The 22167-nt window shown below is 37.2% G+C and overlaps 1 protein-coding gene across 1 annotated transcript; it reads left to right on the top strand.

The window, feature by feature from the left end:
- The first annotated feature begins 8423 nt into the window (after window positions 1-8423).
- Window positions 8424-19776, top strand: cenpw (centromere protein W). Its single transcript, XM_077215001.1, has 3 exons — window positions 8424-8625; window positions 16021-16134; window positions 18559-19776. Exons 1-3 carry the CDS (start codon window positions 8539-8541, stop codon window positions 18583-18585), a joined length of 228 nt encoding a protein of 75 aa, XP_077071116.1. The 5' UTR covers window positions 8424-8538; the 3' UTR covers window positions 18586-19776.
- The last annotated feature ends 2391 nt before the right edge of the window (window positions 19777-22167 follow it).

The raw sequence follows: 22167 nt of genomic DNA, 5'->3' as shown, positions 1-22167 counted from the left end.
AACGCAAAGCATCCCTTAGCTAATGCGGTAGATGCCGGGCCAAGCACTGATGTAGCGCAGGGGAAGTGTCGTCGTCAAACTACTATGTTTGAGTGCAACCGAGGCAATCTAGATTAATCTAGATTAATTCCAAGATTCCAGTGAGATTAATCTAGATTAAAAAATTAATCTATGCCCACCACTAAATTATATATATATATATATATATATATATATATATATATATATATATATATATATATATATATATATATATTAGCATTGTGTGTATTTAAACTCTCTTGTTTGCCCTGTGTCTTTGTCGGGTATTGATTGTTCCATGGCCAGGCTCCTGTAGTCTTGTTTTTCTAGTCTATGTACCTGCTTTAGTTTTGAGCTTTTATGCCTTGCCATGTTTTTGTTTATGTTTGATTGTGTTCTTTTTGTAAATAAATTGTGTTTGGGTTCTCACCTGACTTGCCTCCATTGGACTTCAATCGTTACAGAATACTCAACCAAACATAGAACCAGCAATTCGTCTCTTCCGCCTCAGCCAAGGTGACCGTCCGATTGAAAAATATGTGGAAGAATTTTGTGAGCTTTGCCATGGGGTGGACTATAACGATGCTGTCTTAAAGGACATGTTCCACTATGTGCTTAAGGACATGCTTGACAATCTTATGACCAGAGTAAGAATTTAAACTTTATTTAAATTTAATTTAAATTTTAAGTAAATGGATTATAAATCTTCAGACAGCCTTTAAGTACTTTGTTGCAAGACTTTGATAAAGATCAAGCTTTTTAAAACAGGTGTTCTACAGATATCACCTTAAGATAACATATGATCTGCACAGATACTATTCTGAACTTCCATTTAAACACTATAATACTAACATCTAAAGCTTTTTTATTGAAATGGATGTTAGCGCACAGATCCAAACAATTGTGCATCAAAGTTTAGGGTTCAACATTGTAGATAAGGGACCAATCAGATAAGGGATAAGGGACCTCTTCAGACAAGATGGTCGCTGAGACAGTTCCGGGTGATACAGCGCTCATGATAGCTGACACAGCTATTTTGCTCTCGACCAAGTTGGCTGTCACGCCTGAGAGTTCGTCTCCGGTCAAGATGGCCGCCACCACGCCAGAGAGTTCGTCTCCGACCAAGATGGCTATGTCAAGTTTTGTGTGTTTGTTTCTTGTTCCTGTTTTTTGTCTGTCACTTTATCCCCTGGTTTTAGTCTTGTGATCCTACCATGTGTTCCCTTGTCTGTTGTGTCATGTTGTAATTGGTTTATTGTTAATTGTTCACAGGTGTCCCTTGTCATTAGTATTGTGTGTATTTAAGCACTCTTGTTTGCCCTGTGTGTCTTTGTCGAGTATTGATTGTTCCATGTCCATGCTCCTGCAGTCTTGTTTTTCTAGTCTGTTCATGTTCCTGCTTTAGTTAAGTTTTCATGCCTTGCCATGTTTTTGTTATGTTTGATTGTGTTATTTTTGTAAATTGCATTTGGGTTCTCACATCACTTGCCTCCATTGAACTTCAATTGTTACAGAAAGCAGCATTTATTACAACAAAACTCCTGTATCTTGAGTAACTTCAGTAACCCACCCAGTTAATTCATTGATTAATTTGAACCGATTCATTAAAAAGAACCATCTGAAAAAAGTTATTAATAAGTGAATAGGGCTATGTGACCATATGTAAATAATTTGGGTTTATTTTTTATTTTTTTTATAGTTTTCAGTCCAAGTGCTCATGATCTTTCCCTGGTCTCCGGAGTTCAGGGAGGACCAGAGAAGGGAGAACAGCGAGCAAATGTGTATTTGTGGATGTTTGTGGGTGTTCATAGCACAGGGGTGGTAACTCAAGTTTAGACAGTTTTATATAGTTGAGTACACTCTGAAAAGGTGCTGTAAATCAATTTTATTTGCTGTTTGCTCTGATCACACCTCTCTTGACCTTTGACCTCCTCTGCTTGACAGATATTATGCGGCTTAGGTTTTGCTTGAGCAGTTATGTCTGTGTATGTTTTCCTTTGTCAAATGCATGTAACTTTCTCCCTGCACAGCATTTTAGAGGGGTAAATGCAATTCCTTAGTCAGAATTAAAACAGAGGTTCATGCAATTTTTCACTCCTTTTGTACTTCCAGGAAGAGAGAATATAATACAGGATTGGGTGCGTAAATAAGGACAGACTGCATTCTATCAAGAAATAGCCTGTGTTGACTGTTTCTATAGTGGTTGAGGCCTAGCATGTTGAAACACTGTTATACAGTGGTGGGAGCTTGTGATGTTCTGATAAGACAGTAAGCTAGTTGGAATATCCACTGTGTCTCTGACACCTAGGAATGTCATCAGATAACAAACCATATGAAGTGAGACAGGAGTGTAAATCACTGTAAAGATACACAGCGAAGAAGGAGAGAGAAAAGAATGAGTTTAAAGGGATGGATGAAAGGTCAGTAGAAGCGTAGATGTGGGAAAACTACTGCAAACCCTGTGCTTTTCTATGGCATTTCTGGCTTGAATACCCAGAAAGCACAATATTGATCTGTTTATGGGTGATTCATCAATTAGGGGAACTTTTCGTCTCTGAAGATGATTAAGGGAATGCTTAAAAATATATATTTAAAATGTAAAATTCTGATAAATAAGGAAAGTTCTATGTTGCACTAGATACCAAAATCCATTTGAAATCCATTGAAGAATCCCTGATATACATTGCTAGCATTCTTTAACATAACTGCGGTTTCATTCCCATAACAAATGGTCCATTCTCCGATAGTCTCTTTGTTTTTCTTATATCAGAATGGGTTTGCTGTGTTTTGCGGCCTGTTTAATCCATAATCTTGTTGTTATTTGTCGGAGTTCCAGTGTCCCCCTTTCACATGACTTCAGTCTGGCATGTCGTCATGCACTGTACCACAGTGGACATAAACATAAAGGGGGAATGCAAACAACCCCCCCCAACCCCCCTTCTCATTTCCACTTTCACTCACACTCACTTTCTAAATCTCACTTCCACAAGTGGTTGCATTTCAAAAGGCCTTTCAGACAAAACTCTTGTGAACTCCTCAGATTGAAGGCTTGAAAATGCTGGTTGAATAAGCTCCGACTTGATGGATTGGGTTTGCAACTAGGCCATTTAGTTATTTTAATGGCATAACGGAGAAGTAGGAGACAGACATAGACCAGGCAGGAAGTATCAAAGCAGCCAATCAGTATTGTCATGACATCATCCTGCAGTTCCAGAGTGATCAGTCATGTGGCATTTACTGCTCAGGTGATTGGCTAAACATGCCCATGAAATGTTGATGCTGTTTTCATTCCCATTCTGTTGCTTTTAGAAAAACTGTTGAAAACACATACACCCACAGCATTACTATCAGATGCATAATGCTGACATATGGAAATATTTCACATGCAGGTTCATAATTTAAACAATGACAGGAAGCCAGTGAGAAAAATGTTGAGTTATGCAACTCCCTCTAACTTTTCTTTTCTTCTCCAGGGATGAGATTCATGCTGAATCAACACCACTGGTCTCAGAACAGAAGAGATATTGTCCACATGGAGAGCACGCTAACATGTGAGTTCCTTCCAGTAGTAGAATGAAGGGATTGAGCAATCAGAATTAAGTATCCCTGGAAGCTGTATAATAAGTTATTCATCTCATTACAGAGCAAGTGTATTAAAAAGTTCACCAAGGCCACATTTATTTGATCCAAAATACAGTAAAAAACACTAATTTGTGAAATATTTAATATATTTTCAAATTAAATGTATTCCTGTGATGGGAAAGCTGAATTTCTAGCATCATTACTCCAGTCTTCAGTGTCACATGATCCTTCAGAAATCATTCTAATATGCTGATTTGCTGCTCAAGAAACATTTCTTATTATTATCAACGTGGAAAGTTGCTGTTGAAAACAATGTGTCCTTGCTAAATAAAAGTATGGGAAAAAAAATCTTTAGATCTTATATAGTGTGAGTTGCAGAACATGATATTTTTCAAGTAGATGAAATGATTCTGTTGAAATGGACTTATGGAAATATATCTGCCTTTCTCTTTTACCCCATGGAATATGAGTTTATGTCCGGAGTCGTCCCTTTGGAGTTTTACTTGCAGAATTCCAGAGTTCAGGGATCCATGACTGACTGATCGTACTTGCAAAAAAAAAAAAAGATTCTGAAAATACCTTCACAGACCTGTGGAGAAAAACGGCATAAACGCAGTCTCTGTGCAAGAAACATACACCCATGATCTAATACAGCCAGGAATCAAAGACTCCCATGATGCTGCAGGAAATGTATTGGCCAATACTAAGATTTTCCATGGTAGCATCTTCATAGTTATCTCCAGTGATTGATTAAACATCAATCAAAAATTCAAAACTGGTGTGCACATCCCAAATACCCCGATTGGGCGCAGGTGCAGGACAGCTAAGTAACATAAACGGAAAAAGAAGCGTGAAGTCCGCACACTGAAAATAGCTGCTCCAAATGAATTTATTAATAGCACAACATTTCGACCCTCAGGTCTTCATCAGGCACAATACCAAAGTCAACTTTAAATAGAAACAGGTAATCACCTTAATTAAGTTAAACATGCCAACAGTTAAATGTGCAACATGTGATTTGCTTTAATCAATGAGTTTCAGTTGCCCACAACCATGTTTTCAAGGTTATTAATCCTATCATCTTCCATGAGGAGGATGATCCTTTCATCTCTTAGGACAAGAAGACACATGTTTTAAATACAACTTTTAAGTGTTAAGTTTGAGATATTAGATGTTTAAATGAGGTCATAATGGCTCTGTGTGTTTCTTTGGTAATAACACATTCCGAGCAATGTGCACATACTAATGAAATGTAGTTTGAATGTGCTGTAAGTTGTTTTGGATAAAAGTGTCTAACAAAAGAATGAAGAGTATGCATTTCAATAAAATGTTTAATTATTGATATATAGAATGTATTTAAATGTTAAATAAGTACAGGGCACAATGATAACATATTGAAATCTTTATTTTGCACCTGTTCACAAATCCGTATGTGGAGCATATTTACCAAGGTGTTATGACATTTAGCAGGAGCTGAGAAAACCCTTAACACGTTTCTCCTGCGAATGTGTGTGACGTACTGCAGCATTTAAGCACCTGTTTTAAGTTGCAAATCAATGCTGGAGGTCCATATCTGATTGGTCCCTTATCTACAATGTTGAAGCCTAAACTTTGATGCACAATTGTTTGGATCTGTGCGCTAACATCCATTTCAATAAAAAAAGCTTTAGATGTTAGTATTATAGTGTTTAAATGGAAGTTCAGAATAGTATCTGTGCAGATCATATGTTATCTTAAGGTGATATCTGTAGAACACCTGTTTTAAAAAGCTTGATCTTTATCAAAGTCTTGCAACAAAGTACTTAAAGGCTGTCTGAAGATTTATAATCCATTTACTCTGGTTTAAATTACGCATTGTGGCAAAACTTCAAACATTGGATTCAGTAGAACTTTTTTTGAGCACCTGGTTGCTACATTTATCAGCTATGATAAAAAAAAAATCATGACCTTCATTACTTCTTCTGTTGACCTGCTGTGTGGTTTATGTTAATACCAAACAGAGCGCAACACAAATGAACCACCTTAGGTAGCATTTCAATGGGTTCCTATCACTGACTGAAGAGCTGATAAATTAGATGCACATTGGGACAATGTTTGGACAAGGTAATTCACTTGTTCTAATATACGGCCCCTTCTTAGACCCCTTGATCTATCTGTCCACTTTGCTTGATTTACCAAAAACGGTGATATCCACATATTAATCCACATAATATAATAAATCTGTGGCTTCTTAAGTGGTTGGGAGTGATTACAGCACACATCTAAAACTGAAGTATTTCACCAGTGACAGTCTGCGTTTGTATAGCATTATGTCTGTCAGCCTTTGAATCATGTGTCTGCGGTCCATACTCTGCTGCAGTGTGGAGGAGGAAACTGAATGAAAGCTCATCACCTTCATAATTGCTGCTTTCCGTGAATGAGACTCGGCTTCACAAGATGAATTTAGGAAATGGGGTGGTTGGGCCTGGTAGAACTAAATATGGAAATGGTGCTGTTAGTAGCTGTGTGTGAAGATGAGTGTGATAAAGCTTTATTTCCAAGAGTTGCCATGGCAGTGGTCTCGAGTAAATGATGCATGAAGCTTTGGCAGAGACTGCCAGCACGTTCCATCAAAACAGGAAGTGGAAAAATCTGTTTAGATGCTGATTAGATTCTATGTCTAAAGAGAATTGTTCTTGGTGCATAATTATTTGTAATAGAAATAAAAAACTAGAAATATACCAAAATGGATCTGTTATGTTTATATGTATATTGGTGTTAGACAGGGCTTAAGTTTTTTGCTCACCAGCCACTGTGGCTAGTGGTTTTTCAAAGTTACAAGCCACTCAGCATTTTCACAACTTTGACAGATACCATGGGGAAAAACTGCTATTAGATATTTTTATTGTTATCTCATAATTTGGCTGCAGATATATTAGGCCGCTGTAACTTTAAGAACCTTTAAGATCCATTATACTGTTACACACGTTTTTTTAATCAACTGATTACGTTCATTTAAAACATAACTGACTGTGTTTTATTGAATACTCTCCAAGACCGGCATTTTGACATTGTTAGTAAACTCTTTGAGTTTGAGCCCTGTAACACCAACAATATTTGAGTGAGTGAGGGGAGGCGGTTTGTGTGTCAACTCGCTGTCGGAGAGATGAGAGAGCGAGAAACCGCAGCTGTTATTGTGTATATTCTGAGGAAAATTAGTATTGGAAGCGTTTCAGATATTTCAGTGTCAATATGTTTTGAAAAATCTAAATTTGACAACACTACATTGCACTTAGTATATTGTTTCAGATGCCTTTTTAAAAGATTTTTACAATTGAAAAATGTATGTTACAAATAAATTTCAACTCACCAAAGTAGCTATAAGGAGTGACTTACATGCCACTGCTAAAATTTCAGCAGTGTTGGCGAGTGTTATCAAGCCCTGGGTGTATATATTTTCCTCCTTTTGAAAAATAGTTTTGAGGTTGACGATGTGTCTCTATTTGGCCAGTGTGAGCCAATGCCAATATTTTAATGTACACACTTCTCATTCTCAATGTGTTTTAAGTACTTGGGAACAATATCAAATATTTTTTTATTCTCGTATCAAAATATGGAAAGTATTAGGTTAAGATATTTTCATTTAGTTCTGGGTGAAATTACTTGTGCACTTATCCATGTAATTACAAGAACCCTCCAGCTGAAAATATCTGATTGTGTATGAAAATGTCTAGATCCAAAAGATTCTTAGAATCTGTAAATGAAACCCACATGAAATACCAGAACTAGAACTACCACTAATCAGTTCTTTGAAGTGTTGCTCCACTCCTTGTTTTTCTGTAGAAAACTCCCACGCTTACAAATTATGTTGTTTTAGTGGCATTCTGAGGTTAGAGTAAAATTAAAAATATATATACATGCTATAAACACTTTAAAAAAAAGTTTTCAATTACAGAAACCACATTGTTTCTTAACAGCTCAGTTGTTGTATCACAATTTATCAGTTAAGAAAGATCTTAAGCATAGATAAATGAATCAGAAATGCAGATGTGTTTTAAAAAAAATTTTTGCTCCATTAAACGGGAGAAATGGCCACTGGGGGATGAGTGGGTCGAGCTGATTTTATTAGTGAATAAGATGAATAAGGCCTGGGGCTATTCTCTTTCATTTTCATCTCAGTCAAATGCCATAGCCCAGAGCAATTAATAGAAACCATAAAACCTTGCCTTTAAAATGGACTCAAAGTTCTGGCAACGGTTCAGCTCCATCTTATATATTAATTTATTTTTAATTCAACAAATGCTTTGCAGCTGTTTTACATTCTTTAAGTTTAGGGGACAAAAAAGTAGCCTACACCTACAAAAGAAAGGAAATAAAAGTCTGATCTACAAAAGCTTTTTTATGTCTTGCTAAATGTTTGTTGTACTATTCTCCTGTATTGTATTGCATTTTATATAGTTTATTTCTTGGTGAGCTATTATTTTATTTATTACCATTACTGGCATTTTTATGTTATTGTTTTGGTTTAATCTATGTCAATAAAGTAATTTGCAATTATTTGAGTAATAAAATAATGACATTCTTGTTGCAAATGAAATAGCTATAGGCTACTACTGAGGGAATTAAAAGATGTATCTGCTTAACAAAAAGGTTAAAACAAGACTGACTCTAAATGGTCACTTGTGTATAATCATTAAGCAAAAAGCAGAATCAGATTAATAAAATAAAAGTACCTGACATGTATAATATATATATATACATTTTCTCCCCCTGGTCCATGTAAACACCCACAAAGCACGTGCTTGGCGAGAGGGAGCATTGAGCTATTTCTACGTCATCATAAGGAGCCGGTAGTGAAACGCGCGGTATTTTGAATACAACAAAACACAAAACAGAAGCTAGCTTAACGTTCGATCTTCAAAATCCGTAAACTAACGCCTTCAAGCCGCCACAACAATGTCAAAGAAAGCACAGAGGGCAGCGCTGAAGCTCCATATGAAGAAGAATGCTAATATACGGATAGGAAAAAATGCGGACTTGATGGTGAGTTGATGAAAATGAAACACACCAGTTTCCTCATACAAACGGGCGTCACATTCAAAATATACTTTCAGATTATTTAAATGAGTAATTTAACTGCCAAAAGACGTGTACTGGTTTGGTGTAGTCAGAATATTGCCTGTTTCGTATGTAGGATACGTCATATTTATTGAGTTGAATGTTCATGTTCTTTTAGTCTGCGTTTCAAAATCTAGCAGGCTGCCTACGTAGGCGGCATTTTAGGAAACTCGGAACGTTTCAAACGACATAATGAAGCCGAGAAATGCTGTCCAGGTAGGGAGCTCCGTAGGTTTTAAGAAACGGGCAGGCAATTTCGTATTTCGAAAGTTTTGAGCAGTGCGTAGTAACAACAGTGCGTAGCGTCTACGTCGTGGGCTCCTTTCATGCTGTCTTTTTGCAGACCTCATTATGGCAAAGATCATAAAGTAGCGTTTTCCAAAGTAGTGCTTTATGGAGGTGAATTGAAATGTTTAATGCAACAGTAGTCTGATTCATTTTATTGCTCATTTGCATTTTTATCACGTAGCTCTGTTCTTATCCATCCAGCCGCATGCAGATCGTAACTTTCATAGTCAACACACCTTTCTTCTTTAAGTGGATAATAAGCCACATAAGTTATTTATCCCTTAGTTTTTAATGATTTTTTTATGTACTACTAATAATAATCTTTTTTCTAGTTTTTATTGCTATATTTATTGTTATTATTATTATTATGTGGAGTGGGACTGGTAAATGATGCCAATAACTGCAAGACCATGGCTCCGACGGTAATGACTTGTTTGCCACCAGTGTACATTTCTTGCCCATCTTGTCACTTAGCGAAAGATCTAATTCTAGGATCAGGAAACCACAAATGGGCAGACAAGCCATTAAAACCGAACCACCATGTTGTGACTTTTGAAGCTGGTTTTATTTTAAGGAACTTGGCCCCAGATGTTTACGTTTGTTTAACGTTTTATATCCGAACAGCACTGATGAAACCAACGTGAAGTGGTCACTGTAAATGTTGTTACATGCAATAGATGTATAGCAATGTCGCATGCCGCCTCTTTGATTGCTTGATACTGACCACTTCATAGCTCATGATGATTAAAAGGAACTTCTATTTTCAAAAGGGGAGTCTGGTGGTTTAGGTTGATTGAGGTTTGCCTCTCGGCAAGTTTGCCTGGTGTTTTTCGTGGGAATAGGGGAATTGCTTATCCGTTGTTTTTAAGTTGAGAGTCACTGTACATGGTTGATTGTACTGAGTGTGTGTGTGTGTGTGTGTGTGTAGGATGTCCGTGCACTAACAGGGTCCTAATTAAAGGTCCATTGCAGCTGGTCTCACTTTATGGAGACTGGAGGTGGGGATGTTAAAGCCGCCTGAAAGGTGCTCTGCTTTACAGGGGTCTAATCCAGCCATTAAACTAAAAGGAAAATTCAGGAAAAAATGAAAGAAAGGCTCCTTTTTTGCCGTCCAATGAATATGTGCCGGTTTGATCTGGTTTCCTGTGCTTTTAATGACAAAATACCTAATAAGGCCCTTCGCATTTTGCTTTGTACATCTACTTGTAATTGTTGGTCAAGCTATGATTGTGTTTTTGGCTTTCTGATGAAGCCGTTAGTCTTGGTTCTCTGATTGTAGACCTACAACTATTTCCGCCACTGATATTGAATCCCTTTCTCTTTTTTTTGCTGGATTCACTCAAAATCCTGCGTAGTCTGTTTCACAAACAATCACTTTTACGAACCAGTTAATTTAATGAATCGCACCAAAAGACTCACAAACTAGACAGATTGGTTGTGTCCAAAATTACATACCGAGTAATTACTTGTTTTGAATAAGTAATTACTTCACTACTTCTAAAAAAAAGTAGGCCTATGTTCTAAATAGTATGAATGTAATCCGGACATACACATCCTGTTGCCTCATGGGTTAGTAAAGTGTCCATCATATGTGCACTTCAGAATCACGCTGGAAATCATCTAGGACAGCAAGGTACTTTTTGCTACTCTTTCATGAGTACTGTGAATTCAAACATACTACTCTTGTCATACACTGTGTTTCGCCCACTAGCCTATATAGTAGGGAAGTGATGATTTCGGATGAAGCCTTTGAATTAGTCTGATGAATCCTTCAGTGTATGAACTTTGAATCCTTCAAGTGTTTACTTAATTAAAACCTTAGTCTATAATATAGTCTATGTCTCGTGAAGTCATTTAACAGGTTGGTGTGTTTCTGAGGAACAGACTGAAATTGAAGTCATATGCAAAACAGTCATTCTGTAGAAAACAGAATAATGTGTTTTGCAGGTATTTATATAATTTACAGAGGAAATTTTAGGCCTTAGTTAACTTAAATAAGCTGTTAGAGTAGATGTCAAATTAGAAACAGAGGTGTTTACACACACTGATTTGAACTAAACAATAACAGGAATACGGTTTCAATTTCCTCAGAAACTTCAGATCCAGATTTCCAAGACCATGACAATCACCTTGATGGCTTTTTCCTTATTATTCTGTGCCGTATCAAATGTGCTTAGACTCTTGTTTTCTGTCTCCTGCATCAGATCTTACTGCATAAGCACCGAAACAGCTTGTGAGATTATCCCGGACATACTATTTCATCTCCCCTGTTTATAAGTGCGTCCTGCCGGGTGGAGCAGTGGCTTAGACCGCACTTTGTTCCTCCTGCCGAACTGAGATAGCCTATGCTGCATTTGATGGTTGATTGAACACAAAAAATAATCAGCTGCATCCTTCAAGGAAGCTGTGAAAGTGTCTGTTTTCTTTTTCCAGACCACCCCCCGAATTGTAGATTTGCTGTTGCTCCCCGACAGCAACATTTCCTCCCTGGTGTTAAGGATCTCTGGGAAAGTGGAGAAAATCATGGGTCTGTTTTGGAGGCCCAGGCCAAGAGCTCCTGGCATATTCACACCAAGTCATTAGATGTTGTGTCTGGCTTGTGTACTGTAATTGGATGATGTGTTCCTGAGCGCGAATGAGCTGAAGTTTGTGGTTGCAGGTTATTCAAAAGTGTTAAGAGCTGATAATGCAAATATTTGCCTGTTGAGTGAATATTTCAAATTTGTGCCCCGCAATTTTTCGTCTCGCACCATGTAACATACAGACTTCATTTAAAAATGTTTTCACTTTAGGTGTGCTATTTTTAGTTGTTTTTATTTTTTATGAAATGTGAAGATTTTGCATTGTTAGTATTTATTTCGTTAGATGTTTCGACATGAAGTGCTGTTGGTCTTGTGTGTTTTATTTATTTGCTTAATGAATTGAGATTGGATTTTTCTTTGTTATAGCCTATTTATTAATTATCTAATAGCTTCATTTTAATCCGGAATTAAAAAAATGTTGTCAATATTAGATTGAATTGTGAGTGCTCATTTACAGTAATATTTAAAAGTACTAATAATTTAAAACCGCACTGTTAAATGGAATTGATAACTGATAACTTAATTTACTGTGCAAAGATGATGCTTTTTTTTCACAACCAAAACAGAATCAAAGCTTAAAGTCTAATAAACTGTAATAGTTTTTGGTTTTGTTGGATCAGAGTGTTAACATTTCTGGTAGTGTAGACTAAGCTTTAACCCTATTCGTTTGCTGCCGTGCCGTCTAAGCAAAGAAATGTCCTTCAGGAACTGTAAATCCAGATTCATCTTGTTCTAATAATGATTTTTTTTATAATTAATTTTTTTACAAGAACAAAATTACATTTTTTGGACTTATCACTTTTGGATAGTGTGACTTCTGCTCGGCACACTCTAAGGACTCTGTTCAGACTGGTTTTCTCTGCACTCCTTTGCCCTCGGTGAGGATTCCATGTGTTTTCCGTGTCTGCGTGAGTCAGTAGAAACGGCCTCCGCTGTAATCAGTTCAGCCCGGTCGTTATGTTTTGGCAAAGCCTCTGGCACAGGGGAAACCTGGGCTTCTCAGTTTCCTTCTCGAAAACACTCTCAAGACCAGCTGTTGGAGAAGTATTCAGACGCCCCAGAGATGACCCACAATTATGAAAATTAGGTATTAATAGATTTAAATTACATCCAAATGGCTGTTGTGTAGATGCACAAGGAGTGCTGCCTTTTTTCAGCTGAAATCATTAAGAAAACTTGCTGGATATGGTTCAGCGGATCTGGTCACTGGCTATGTTTGTGTGTGCATGTTTTAGAGACGGAGCGAAAGTGCAGGAGATGATATACAGAAATTTCTCTCTAGCAGTTTGTAGTCAGTTCTCAGACCTCGGTGTAGGAAATAGGTTTATCATTCTTATTATGAATATCTTTCTATTATTTTGTTATTATAAAGCTCTTTCCCCAGTAGGCTATACTCAGTCAGTTTATGAAAACTAAGCTGTAAAAACAAGTCAGAAATCATCAATATTATAATGTTAGACATCTTAAAGGTACAGTAGCAAAAATAGTCAGTTGAATTTAAAGGGTCAGCTGGAGAGTCGAATACATGTGTATTATTGGCAGATATTGGATATTTATTAATGACATTGTATGTTTAATGGCCTGTTTTAATATTTAATGACTTTTGCCTTCAGTCAGTTGTAACTTAAAGGTAAATGGCAACATGACATGTAACAAGTTGTGTTGTCTAAATCAGGGGTTTTCAAACTGTGGGTCGAGACCCATTTGTGGGTCGCAGATTGGGAAGAGGTGGGTCCGCGCAGTCACTATTGGCTGCAGCGAAATTTACGCGCGGCGTTCTCCTTTTTCCAAAGCGCTAGGGCGGTTGCGCTCCGGAGGCGTCTGTCGTTGCTAAGCGCAACCATCAGCTGCGCTCTCCGTTACAGCAAGGAAAACGCTTGCGGCATTCTGAAAAGTTGAGATGTTTTTATCTCGATGCGGCGCGGACGCGCTTGGAAAAAACGAGCGCGTCGCACCGCGAGCTTCCATTATGAGCGCGCATACCGCGCGCCTACATTTGAATACGCGATATGTGAACAGGCCCTTAATCTGTCGTCTGTTCAACACAGCGCTGTTGTCTTTCAGATATGGTCTTCGTAAGAGTGCGTTGTTTGCATTCCCTCGCATGCATTTTGCTAACTACCAACACAAGGACATTTTTTATGTAAAACGTATTTCACATGTACACACACGAGGACGAAAGTGTTTTCTGCGCTGAACAACGTGGTGAGTTTAACAACACTTTTAGCAGAAATATTAGTATTGAAATTCTAGGTCATGGGCCTACTGTCAAATTAAATAATTTAGAAAATACAATTATTTGTTGTTATATCAAACTTTGGTTAAGATTAAAATTACTTAATCTTTAATTTCTTTGTGTCTGGGTAAATTAGTTGAGGCAGCAAACAAGAACTACTCGGTATTCTTCCCTTTATTTCAACAGCCATTAGGCTGCTATTTTAATTCTACATTATTTTGATAATGTAACATAAGTTTGTATTGCAGTTAAACTTGTATGTCTTTCATACTATGACAAGGAGAAAACTGCTCTGAAGAGATCTAACGCCTTCCACCCCACCCCACATTCATGCTTTTTAAAAATCATTTTGGTGGGTCTTGAGATAGATTATTCTTGTCTAGGTGGGTCCTGGAATGGAAAAGTTTGGGAACCCCTGGTCTAAATTCACGTAAAAAAATACTTTACGTTTTATTGTGCTTTTTAAAATAAAGTAGTAAAAATTGATAATATCATCCATTTATTGGTTATCGGTCATAAAAACAAAAATTGCTATTGGCTTTTTAGAAGAGATTATGTTGTCATGCAAAGGAAATTAAATGCTAAACAATATGAGCATTTGAAGACTGGACACAGTGACATTTGGGAGATTGTGATGTACACTCAAAAGCAGGGCCATGTGCTCTTATTATGTATACAGTGAATATTTACATACATGGCTTCTATGTGATTCAGAACCACCAATAACGTTTTAATGATGACAAATAATAACCCTAGCAATGGAAGGACTCACCTGTACATTGATACAACAAGCAAGCTACACAATGAAGACACCTGTACGTTGAACTAGATTCAGTGAAATTATATTCTTTTTGTTTTTATTTCTTTGGATCATATTGCTGTATACAGTAATTTATATATAATATTGTCATGTTAGCACATATTCCAGTGCAAGTACTGATTTTAAATATGTTAACCCAATGTGAGCTCAAGGTTGATCTGATATCAATCCACAAATGCAGACCTCCTTTCAGCATCTTGTGACAATTTCCTGGTCTAATCCGACAAGGTTGCACAAGGGCCCTTGTCTTTGGGGAGGGCTGGAAGATTTATCTTTCTTGGACACCCTCCTTCTCCTGTTGGACCTGCCTAGCAGTTCCTGTAACATAATCCTCCTTTACTGTGGTACTTATCTGTGGATCCATGCACAGGTATCGGGAAAGCTGCTGCAAACTACACCTGCAGGAACAACAGAGTATGATATTCACTGGAGTCGCTCAAAATATCGACTGGTCCTCTTGTCTCCAAGCGTTTGGCCTTTTGTGTGGCAAGTCACTAAGAGCCTCTTGAAATGATTACATGGTGGTTAATCACTCAAACATTGTGGTTCTTTTTTTTAGCTCTGGCTTAGTTGTAGTATTGTTTTTGGTTAAGGGAAACTGATATGTTTTCTGCCTTTGCATGTTTATTTTGAGATATAAAGGCCATTTGTGCAATAATTTGCAGTTTGGAAATGCTGAAAACATTATTTCGTACATCTTGACAAATTAAATCATTATTTAATTAACAATTAATTTGCATTTAACAATTGTTCTCTGTGTATTCCATTCACATGCTGTGGTCCCTGAGAAAGACTCTTAGGTTATGTTTATACTACACAGTTTTCAACTGAAAACGGAAACCTTTTTATGATTTTTGGCCGTTCGTTTACACGACAATGGCGTTTTGGGGGCCTGAAAAACTTCTAAAAACAGGTTTCAAAGTGCAAGGTTTCGAAAACGATGCCTTTGCCTTCTCCATGTAAACAACAAAAACGTGAATTTGTGAAAAACAGTTACACCATGCGCATGCATATTACGTGTTCGTGGGGCTTCTTTCGCCGATCCTATTTTCTTCGCAGATCCGTGTGCGCTTGTCCGTTATGTTCTTGAGACCGTAGGGTGTCCCATTTGTCATTTTAAGTTTCAGAAGGGTGTTCACGAGCGCTCCCTTTACGGGCGATATATGCGCACTTTTGCCGAGCCCGCACTGATGCGAGCTCTGCAGCTGACTTCTTCCCGACAGTCAAATCACTGTTACGTCATGAAAGTGCGGACTCGTTGGAAGACCGTGAGGGCTTAGGGTGCCATTTGGGACTGGGCCTTAGTGCACTGTAATTTACTTTACATAAGTGTCTGTGTCAGCTAAATAACAAATTAATTTAGTAGTAATTGGTCTTTTACCTCGTGTCCACAGGCCCAGCTCAACCTCCTGGTTGTCCTGCATCGCCTAGCAGAGGAGTCCAAGGTGAAGGCCTTTGAGGAGAAATCAGCAACCATCAAAGTTCACCACGTCAGAGCTGTAGCAAAGGTATCCAGCACCACCATAATAATTTAGCTAATTAAGAGCCCTATAAACTGCATTAGCTTTTTGTAGCTCGTACTATATGGACAGATATTTTGTTTTGATTATAAATTTATATTGTAAATTTTATTACTACATTTTTATTTTATTTTATTTATGAATTATTATTATATCGTTTATTTTTGAAAGCATTTTTGTATTATTTATTGTCATTTTTTCATTGTTGAATGCAAGGCATGACTGTTAAATTATGTTAAAATAGTTTTTTTGTGCATATACTGTATCTTTACTTTCCCCCAGATCTAGTGAACATGGTCTTATGTACAAAATATTCTACTTAGATTGAGGACTATCCGAATATTGTTCTTGACCCTTTGTTCTGTGAGTGTAGGTCTCTTATGTAAACATTTAGTTTAAGTGACTTTTATATCTGGTCTCTGAGCCGTTGAACTATCAGGGAAAGTGTACTTCCAACTTCTCTGCTTTATTCTTCAATTGATTTATTTTAGCCTGAGGTCCAACAATGTGTTGAAGCAGTGATGTTCTCTAACAAGAACAGTGGGTACCTAAGATTGGCTGGGTTAGGTTTCCAATGCATATTAATTTAATCAGGCTGCAGTGTTAGCAGATGTCACCCGTGGCCGCCCTATCGATCTTCTCAACAGTATGCGTTACAGCAATCAATTTGGTCATTAGTGAACTGCCAAGAGATACATTATGTGAATGGCAACTTATCTCCAGGTCTAGTCTGTTACCATTGCAGACTGTTTTTAGGGTGAGACTGGATGAGTTCACATCAACGCTTACAAATGGCAAGAAATTGGCAGCTGTGTGCACCCCTGTGCTGATTACGATAGATTCAAATATGACTTTAAACACCATGCTGGAGTGCATGGAATTTAGTTTTAAACAAAATCAGTACAAAATAGCAGAAAAACACACTCGCGCTCACCGGTCCAATTACAGGTTTAAAAAAAGAGAAGAAATTATATTTTCCGTAAAGAATTCAGGTCTAATTTTAGGATCATTTCGATTTTTTCCACTGACACATTGTTTTGACCTGTAGATGTTCTTAATGACATTCACACTAAAGTGATTAAACATTTTTTTTTACTCAGTTTTCAGGAATGAAAGCATGTGTTTGATCGTGAATGCAGTCCATGCTTTGGCAGAGTTGACGTGTTGATTGCTATTGGATTTAGTTTAGATATAGTGTTTTACTATAGATTAGGCCCAGCTGAATCTCCTGTAATTTTTATTTATTTATTCATCTATTGTTTTGAAGTTCAGGCCTTTCATGACCTGAAAAAATGAAATGAGGCAGCAAATGAACTTGCTCGTATTGCAGCCAGAATTCGGCTACATCATCTTGCAACCGCCCCTTTGATGGATATTTTTTCTCCAGCGCTATAGATCTGAACAGGGCACCACATCAAATGAGTCACAATAACACTGAACAGAGATCCGGCCAATTTTGAGTCATTGTGCTGCGTTTATTTTCACGAGGGAAGGCAGCTTATTTGATTAAGATGTAATTGTGTGCAGAGTGCTCCTTGTACAGATGCACTTGAACAGCAGGGGCATGAAAAATGCATTGCTTGTTCCAAATCAAGACCAAGTCATGATGGCCTGTCACAACTAAACATGTTAGGAATTACACGCTTTGCAGAGTTCAGGCGCAGACTGGTTCAGCATGGCCGCCTTTGAAAACAGGTGTGTAATGTAGAGCTCTGCCATGAAAAGTGGGAATTTTAGGGAAAAAATTGGGCGTGACTTAGAAACTGGGTGTTACCACACGATATAGGCTATTAGTAGTTTCTCTAAATCAGGGGTCAGCAACTCTCTGTACATGATGTGCAATTTTAGTAGTTTTACTGTGTAAATCTATTTAATCCATAAACACAATTACATATATTTCAGTTCAGTTCATCATATATCTTAAAATACATATTTATATATTTAACATGAATGATATATAATATTTGATCTACATTTGATTTACATAGATACATACATGCATATATGAACACTCAAATACTGATAACTTCCAAGTATTTTCCAGAAAGCAAAAAGCTGAACAGACCCTAGGCTGTCAAAAAACCATGTAAAGCATACTGGTTTAATTACTTGCATTACCCACTGCAAGAAACTGCCCTAATTGATCAGAGGTTTTTGATGCCGAAGTTTGTTTAATATTGCATTTTCATCACTTTGATAGTCTTTGGCTTCCCATTCAGCTCCTAGCTAAGAACCGAGGAAGGATTACTGCAAGAATTAGATTGACATACAGGTGCAAAGGTCTTTAAAATGTGTACATAAAACAAATAAACGGGCTGTTTATCGCGTACCAATGATTACCCCTCTGTGATTCGCCCTCCGGTGGCTGCCGACCCCTGCTCGAAGTAATTATATTTCTTCTCTTTGTTACAGAAACTGCTAAAGAGCACACGTGGATAACAGGAGCTCCCCACCACAACCCTTTGTTTGTTCTACAGCATTGACCCGGTCACCTTAAATTTGCTTAAAGACTTCAGTATGTATGATCTATGGTATGAAGCAAAGTACAAATTTGGGACTGGCGAAGATGAACATTTTACTTCTATTATTTCCTTAAGACTTTTTATGTGTACGATGCAATTTATGTTCCCTTAAGTTGGGCCCTTGATTAGGCTGTGATCCATGATTATTTATTCTTCATGACTGTTGAACTTTTGCTTTTTAAGATTTGTCTGAACCATGAATGATAGACCGTATCTAGCCCAGATATCTATAGTAACACATGTGTCATCTCTTTGGATCATATTATGACTTAATACCTGTTAATAAACAATTTGTACCGCTTAACTTAGCACATGGTTGAGTAACTGTGCAGTGTTTCTTTCCTTGCTCTGTAAAGCAACAAGATATCTGGCTCTCGGCCACTGACAACATTGGGACCATTATCAGTGGCTGCTCACGAAAGCAAGTTTTTAGCAGGAAAGTTTGCTCGGATGATATTTCGCTCTCCTGTGTTGACTCAGTATCAAATGGACATCTTGTAATTTCCATTTCAAATTTAATTGCTACTATCTAACTGACCTATAAGAGAATACTTCGATAAATCTCATGAAAACAGTCAAGAACATGTCCTTTTTTAGTGTTTCTGTCATGTTCAAAAGTTTAGGGTCAATAAGATTTTAAATGTTTTTGAAAGAAGTCTCTTGCTCACCAAGACTCGATTTATTTGATCAAAAATACCATAAAAAACAGTAATATTGTTTTTAATGTTTTAAATGTAATTTATTCCTCTGATACTCAAGCTGAATTGAATCAGCACATGTGATACATGTGAATCAAAGATGAATCAGCATAATTACTCCAGTCTTCAGTGTCACATGATCTTTCAGAAATCATTCTTATTTACTAATTTGGTGATCAAGAAACACTTTTTTATTATTATCAATGTTGTAAATGGTTGTGCTGCTTAATATTTTTGTGGAAACTTTGATACTGTTTTTCAGGATTCTTTAAAGAATAGAAAGTAAAAAATAGAACAGCATTTATTTGAAATAGACATCTTTTGTAACAATGTATCTCTAATTTCGCTTTTGATCAATTACTTTGATCAAGTCCTTGCTGAATAAAAGTATAAATGTTTTACTGACCCCAGACTTTTGAACAGTAGTGTATGTAGTTTCTATATAATTGTTCTCTATAGGTGTCGGTCAGTTCTGTGCTTGCATTTGCTCCATGCTTCTGGCTCCATGTTGTGTGGGACCAAAGAGCCTGACCTGACCCCAGGACCACAGGAAAGTAAATGTTTGGGTCTCACTTTTCGGGTGTATCCCACCAATGACCCTCCTCTAATCCTTCTGTCAGAATTAATTGGGCTGCCAGGGATTGATCAGTGTAGTGTTTGTTCTTTCTGCCCGCCTTCGAGTTTTGAGAAGAGTTGGCTGTTGATAACAGTCTAGAATGTTCTCCAGACCTCTGAATCCACCTCTTATCTTCATGTTTCATGCATGTCATCTTCATCCTGTTCACCCTCACCCATCTTCACCCTCACAGTGGTAACAGTGCTGTTTATTCTTCTACTTTTTCATCATCATGCTCTTTGAGATGTAGTATGTCTCTTTGACAGGAGCAAACTAAAAAAGTGATCATGATTAGCCTTGTCATGGATGACCAGACGAGGACAACAATAAGAATACATCCAACATGTAGACAATTTTGTTTATTTACACTAAATATTTTGTCTGTAAATTGTCTGTTTCTCTGAATGCTGTTAAAAATGGATATCAAGCATGAAAATATAACTTTTAACATTTAAAGATGTTTCTCACAGTCCATATAGATCCATAGATACATATGTCCAGAATGGCCATAAAGTGTTGGGGGTGTATTGTTATTATTATTATTATATTTTATGTTTCAATGCTATATAGAATCTGTTGGGCATTTTCTACTTTCTAATAATTTATGGATATAAAGTAGGGCTATGTATACATTGTCTCAACTTTGGTCATAATGAAGAGTTAGTTGTGACTTGTTTATATCCCTCTTTACTCTGACAGGGTGCTGGTGTCAGAGCTTGGGTGCTAAATTTGACCCTTTCAGTCGACAAAAATCTACTCTAGCCACTTAATTTTTACTCCAGTAAATGTAAAAATTGTTTGTTATATAAATAACCTCCCACTGTTATATAAATGTGTTTGTTTATGGGCAGGTTACGTCAATGCTTGTCTCTTAAGTATGATAAATTGGAACAGACCTTTTCTTAGAGAGATTCCATGGCTAAGCATCGGCTTCAGAACCTTTTCAATGGAAAAGGAGTATCCTACAGTTCTTCAATTAAAAAATGTGGAGCGGAACTTTATCTTATCCACTGGGAATTGATTGGATCATTGTGGTTTGCTATTGCCGTGATCTCATGTGAGTGACAGGTTGTCCAGCTCTTGTGCCTCACGTCAGTAAACACGTCATCAGAGAAGAAATGTTGCTGCAAGAGGGAGGGGAAGATATTTTGATTAAAGATTATAAGGGTACATTAATTTAAAACAAATAATAATTAATGTACAGAATAATCATTTATAATAAATACATACTATATCTGTAAAAAAAAAAGAATTGTCGATTTTAAATTTTCATTGTGATTTTAACGGCGTGACAGCTTTTGTACCTTTTTGTCTGAGAGTATAGATGAGACTTATATAGTCATATTAGAGACTAGCTTCATCAAAGAGTTCAGAGTCTATCAAAGAAACAAGTCATATATGCCTTCTCTCAGAATTTCCTTGTTTTCCTTAAAGGGGAACGTGTCTTTGCAAACTCCTAAGGTTTTTGTGACTCATGCTGCGCTGAGCTAATGGAACTTCCTGCCATTGCGATGGGGTATGGTGATGGTACTCTTGGGGAAATGGTCCTTCTGCTTGCCCAGCCCAGACCAGTTTCAGGAGCCAAACGCTCCCCATCCCTTCTTTAAAGTAGCGTAATGGTGATGCCATAGAAGCTGACCCTCTGCGGCATTGCAGTTAGTGGTAAGGATTCCTCACCCCCACCTGCTTATGTTACCCAGCAGTCTGCACTGACCCTTGGCATTACATGATTTAAAAGGGGTCCAGGCCCTCTGATGTCATGCAAGGTGTTCATATGCCATATGGATGCCATGCATAAGTTATTCTTTTTACTTAACCGTGGCTTGCAAAGCACTTAGCTTTTATTATTGAGCTTAAAACGCACCTTTACTCGCCAAATTATGTGCCATGATGCATTGGAAAGATGTGCACTATGGTAAAATACATGTGATGTTTCTCGGCCATAGAACATTGATCATTATAGGTTTAAGACAAAGCTGGTTTCTCAAAACACTTTTTTTAAAGCTCAGTGTGATTTACTACATTTATTGCAAATTTTCCAGTTTTATTTTATTTTACTCTCGCACCAATAGCATCCATCACAGAACCCTAAGAGATTATTATTGTTGTAATTTAGTTTTTCGCCACTGTTGTCTGTTGTTCTATAATATATTATTTTTTCACTTTGTCTATTCAGTTTAGTTTA

Source organism: Siphateles boraxobius, unplaced genomic scaffold, assembly GCF_051911475.1.
Source record: "Siphateles boraxobius isolate OS27281-9 unplaced genomic scaffold, OSU_SipBor_1 68, whole genome shotgun sequence".
Lineage (NCBI taxonomy): Eukaryota > Metazoa > Chordata > Actinopteri > Cypriniformes > Leuciscidae > Siphateles > Siphateles boraxobius.
The sequence above is the reverse complement of the archived record's forward strand: the minus strand, read 5'-3'. Positions and strand labels throughout refer to the sequence as shown.

Bases quoted from the DNA above. Each gene is read 5' to 3' on its own strand.
- cenpw (XM_077215001.1), top strand. From the start codon at position 8,539: ATGTCAAAGAAAGCACAGAGGGCAGCGCTGAAGCTCCATATGAAGAAG. The intron at 8,626-16,020 runs GTGAGTTGATGA...TCGTGTCCACAG, and splicing joins GAAAAAATGCGGACTTGATG to GCCCAGCTCAACCTCCTGGT. The intron at 16,135-18,558 runs GTATCCAGCACC...TCTTTGTTACAG, and splicing joins ACGTCAGAGCTGTAGCAAAG to AAACTGCTAAAGAGCACACG.